Source organism: Triticum aestivum, chromosome 4B (assembly GCF_018294505.1).
Source record: "Triticum aestivum cultivar Chinese Spring chromosome 4B, IWGSC CS RefSeq v2.1, whole genome shotgun sequence".
NCBI classification, from domain to species: domain Eukaryota; kingdom Viridiplantae; phylum Streptophyta; class Magnoliopsida; order Poales; family Poaceae; genus Triticum; species Triticum aestivum.
The window spans coordinates 448,962,733-448,967,553 of NC_057804.1; the positions used below are offsets into that span (position 1 = coordinate 448,962,733).

At 53.6% G+C, this 4,821-nt stretch overlaps 1 protein-coding gene across 1 annotated transcript; it reads left to right on the plus strand.

Moving 5' to 3' along the window:
* The first annotated feature begins 655 nt into the window (after positions 1-655).
* LOC123094967 (17.9 kDa class I heat shock protein) lies at positions 656-1,587 on the plus strand. The gene has a single exon (XM_044516820.1). The coding sequence runs from the start codon at positions 845-847 to the stop codon at positions 1,316-1,318; it is 474 nt and encodes a 157-aa protein (XP_044372755.1). The 5' UTR covers positions 656-844; the 3' UTR covers positions 1,319-1,587.
* The last annotated feature ends 3,234 nt before the right edge of the window (positions 1,588-4,821 follow it).

Sequence of the window (4,821 nt, forward strand, 5' to 3'; positions counted from 1 at the left end):
TGCACATAAGATGGTTCAAGACTTCAGGCTAGTTTGGTTTGTGTCCACAACTTGATGCCCGGGAAAAAACGTTGCCTGGCGTGGACATGAAGGAGTCGAGAAAAGTTGCCTCACCAGACCAGCTTGGGTGTGATGTATTTGCTTCATGTCCTCAGCCTGGCATACCCAATCAATCTTCTTCAAGTCCATAAATTACTGTTGGTCCACCAGGAAAACTATTGTTTATTTTTCAGGCTAGCATCAGGCGTACGATTCTCCGTTCCTGTCCAGGCTAATGAGCATGCATGGGGTTTGCAGCATGCCAGGAGACCCAGGTCAGGCTACTATTTGTTTGTGCAGGACAAAAACCAAACACTTTTCAAGCTGCTCTCAGGCAGGCTCCAGGCCAGACAAATTTTTATGTGGACTCCAACCAAACGAGCCTTTCATCAGCAACGTTGACATGGTCTTCATCATAAGATAATTTTCCCAAATGAAGGACTTCAAGATCATTTTAAATGAGACTCTTTTTTAGACAGAAATGAGAATTTTTAAGACTAGAATTCCCGTCGGCTCCAGAGAGAACTTTTTTTTAGAAAGGCTCCAGAAAGAACTACTCCTTTTTTTTAGGCAAAGAAAGAACTACTCCTAGAAAATACCAGATGATAATTTCATCTGCCGCAGCAGGGCCGGTTACGTTCCAGCCATAGGCCCAACGCTCCGAAAGTAGCAGTTTCCAGCACATTCCAGAATAGACAAGCACGCAAAGTGAAACAACGAAAAGCAAACACCACATCCAAAGCATCCACCCCCTGAGTTTGACAGCTTCCTAATCGCAGTTCGTCCTCGCCCAATTCGAGCAGCCATGTCGCTGATTCCCCGCGGCAACGCCTTCGACCCCTTCTCCCTCGACCTCTGGAACCCCTTCGACGGCTTCCCCTTCGGCTCCGGCAGCAGCGGCGGCGGCGGCAGCCTCTTCCCCTCGTTCCCGCGCATCAGCTCCGAGACCGCGGCCTTCGCCGGCGCGCGGATCGACTGGAAGGAGACGCCCGAGGCGCACGTGTTCAAGGCGGACGTGCCGGGGCTGAAGAAGGAGGAAGTGGAGGACGGCAACGTGCTCCAGATCAGCGGCGAGCGCAACAAAGAGAAGGAGGAGAAGACCGACACGTGGCACAGGGTGGAGCGCAGCAGCGGCAAGTTCCTGCGCAGGTTCAGGCTCCCGGAGGACGCCAAGGTGGAGCAGATCAAGGCGGCCATGGAGAACGGCGTGCTCACCGTCACCGTGGCCAAGGAGGAGGCCAAGAAGCCCGAGGTCAAGTCCATCCTGATCTCCGGATAGACCCCTTCTCCCTCGACTTCAACTCGCTCTTGTTAGTGCCTTTTGCTCAAAGCCTGTAATAAGTGTGGATTTGGGTTGGGTCCGTGTTGAGTGTCGAGTGTGCTCTTGTCACTGCTGTCTGTGTTCAACGTCCGTACTGCTGCTCATGTAATGCAAGCATCGAGTCGGTACTGCTGTGATCGAGTCGGTACTGCTGTGATCAACTTGTGTACCTGTTTCAATGAGCGACTCGTAGTTCTCTCCTAGCTGCTTTTGGCATTTCGATTCTATATCCGTGTTGAAGTCGTGCGTATCTCTAAGGGTCCGTTTGGTTGGAGACTAGTGTGGCCAAGCTAAAGTGTGGCTAGCCACACAAGTGTGGCTAAAAAATTGAACGTTAAACTTTGGCAAAAGTTGACAAAAAAAATTATCTCTTTGACAAGTGGGCCATAGAGATAATAAAGTGTGGCAAGCCAAAGTGTGGCAAAAATCAAATACATGCTTCGCAAACTGTGCCTGCTAAATTTTGGCTTGGCAAACTGTGGCTGGGAACCAAACAGCCCCTAATTTCGTCAACCATTCTGCCATTGGAGCGCTCGCATCACGTGAACTCTGTTCTTGTGTCGTACCGGTAGTCCACATGCAGTGGCAGGCTAGCTAAAACTCTGGCAAACGCAACAGAACTCGCACGCACCTTCAAATACATCGAGTATTTCCTTTTAAAGACACACGAATGCTGTGATTTCGTTGAAGAAGAAAATCAGCCGACGGCCAAGTACAAGTCGACTCAAAATAAAAACCCGAAAATACAACTGGAGCGACCTTTCCTCAGCCCTCCACGTCGGCCGCTGGCCGCAGCCTCAGCCTGGGTCGAACGGAGTTGGGCAGCCGGCCAGCTTACAGGTTGCTGCCTCGTCTCGAATGCGGATGAGTAATCAGGAATTTTATTCCGCCGCCGCCTCTTCCTCTAAGAAAGAAAGTTAGGGTTCGTGCCTTTCGCCGGCACTGGCGCAGGTCCGCCTCGTCTCCGGTGGCCCTAGGGCCATGGAGACACGGTGGATCCTGGCAAGGGCGGCGGGAGGGCTCCGTTTTTAGTCGTTTTTTTCAATCTTGTTAGGGTTTGTGTCATATTCAGGAAGGCGAAACGACGGCGGCTCCTTGAAGATGGAATAAAGGTCTCCCCGCCTAGCCTTCGTTCCGGCGGTGCGTCTAGCATCGTTGGTGGGCGTATGGAGGTGTGTCTCCGGCAGATCTATCTTTGGTGGATTTGCTCGGATCTCGTTGTTGTTCGTCTACGTTCGTGTGTCTTCGGTTTGGATCCTTCCGATCTACGTTATTTTTCATCGGCGGCGGTTACTGTTCTGGGGTGCTGGTCCTATGGGCCCTTAGCACGACGACTTCCCGACTGTCTACTACAACAAGTTGTGCCCGGCTCCGGCGATGGAGGGGCGATGAAGGCGGCGCGCCTTCGGCTCGCTTCGATGCTTGTAGTCGTCCCTAGGTGGTCTACGAATCTGAATGTAATTTTTATTTCTGGTATTCGTTGTACTGCCATCACTGAAGATGAATAGATTGGAAGTTTTTCCGCAAAAAAAAGAATGCGGATGAGTAAGGCCGCTACAGGAAGCTCCCTGCGCTTAAAGATTTTTCTGTTCCGTTCTAACCATATCTCGCAGAGATCAAGGGCGTAAAGCGCTTTTGCGCCTTTCCGTTTGGAGCGTTTCGCCCCTTCGCCAAGAGCAATGAACCGTAGAATATGTGAATTGCACATTGCTTTTCGTGCATAGGCACGTATATACGAGTACAAAGGTGGGCCACGGACCTTAACTATACAGGGACTAGAAGGCGGGCCCAATACACAGTATAAACAGATCATATATACTCAACACCCCCCCCCCCGCAGTCGAAGCGGCACCGCGGCTGACGCAAAGACTGGATCGGAACTCCTCAAATGACGTCGTAGGCAGGCCCTTGATCATGATATCGGCAAGTTGTTGGGAAGTAGGGACGTGTAAAACACGAATATGGCCAAGGGCCACCTGTTTCCGAACAAAATGAATATCCCACTCAATATGCTTGGTCCATCGATGATGCACCGGGTTAGCGGAGAGGTAGACCGCCGAAACGTTGTCGCAGTAGACCACCATGGCACGGTCAACAGGGCAAGAGAGCTCCTGCAGCAGCTGGCGAAGCCACGAACACTTGGCGACGGCGTTGGCCACCGCACGATACTCAGCCTCAGCACTGGAACGAGAGACCGTAGGCTGCCGCTTGGACGACCACGAGATAAGTGAGGGTCCAAAGTAGACACAATACCCCGAAGTGAAGCGACAAGTGTCAGGGCAGCCCGCCCAGTCTGCATCGGAGTAGGCGGTGAGGACGGTGTCGGCGGAGGCGTGAAGCGTGACGCCGAGGTCCATAGTGCCACAGATATAGCGGAGAACCCGCTTGACGACAGCCCAGTGAACGTCTCGAGGAGCATGCATATGAAGACACACCTGCTGCACGGCATACTGGATCTCTGGTCGAGTCAGAGTGAGGTACTGGAGAGCACCAACGATAGAACGATAGAAAGCAGCATCCGAAGCAGGAGAACCATCTGTGGTAGAAAGCTTGGCCTTCGTATCATGCGTAGCGGCGGGCTTGCAGTTAAGCATGCCGGCGCGCTCTAGGAGCTCGTGAGCATACTTCCGCTGATGAAGGAAGAAGCCATTCGGACGGCGCACCACCTCAACACCGAGGAATTAGTGCAAAGGACCCAAGTCCTTGATGGCAAACTCAGCGCGAAGATGAGCCGTGAGCTGACTAAGGAGACCAGCCATACATGCCGTCAGGATGATGTCGTCGACATAGAGCAGCAAGTAGGCCGTGTCAGAGCCCTGATGATAGACGAAGAGCGAGGCATCCGAGCGGGTAGAGCGGAACCCAAGCTGGTGAAGAAATGCTGCGATGCGCTGGTACCAAGCGTGCGGAGCCTACTTGAGTCCGTACAAGGACCGCGAAAGCAGGCACACGTGGTCGGGAAGTGTCGGGTCAACAAACCCGGTGGGCTGCTGGCAGAAGACCTGCTCCTCGAGGTGACCATGGAGGAAGGCGTTGGAGACGTCCATCTGGTGCACCGGCCAAGCACGGGAGACCGCAAGGTGGAGAACCGTGCGTATCGTACCGGGCTTGACGACCGGAGCGAAGGTGTCGGTGAAGTCGATGCCAGCACGCTGTCGGAAGCCACGAACGACCCATCGCGCTTTATAGCGATCAAGGGTACCATCAGGACGGAGCTTGTGTTTAAAGACCCACTTTCCGGTAATCACGTTGGCGTGCCGGGGACGGGGAACAAGCTGCCACGTCCGGTTGCGCAGCAGGGCGTCAAACTCTTCTTGCATCGCAGCCATCCAGAGTGGGTCACGAAGAGCGGCTCGAACGGAGGACGGCAAAGGCGACGGCTCAGAGGTGGATGCCGCATGGACGTAGTCATCCGAGGCGTAGCGTGAGCCTGGGCGAAAAACGCCCATACGGGCACGGGT

What these genes read in the sequence shown, in the direction of transcription:
- LOC123094967 (XM_044516820.1), top strand. Translation starts at nt 845, where the DNA reads ATGTCGCTGATTCCCCGCGGCAACGCCTTCGACCCCTTCTCCCTCGAC.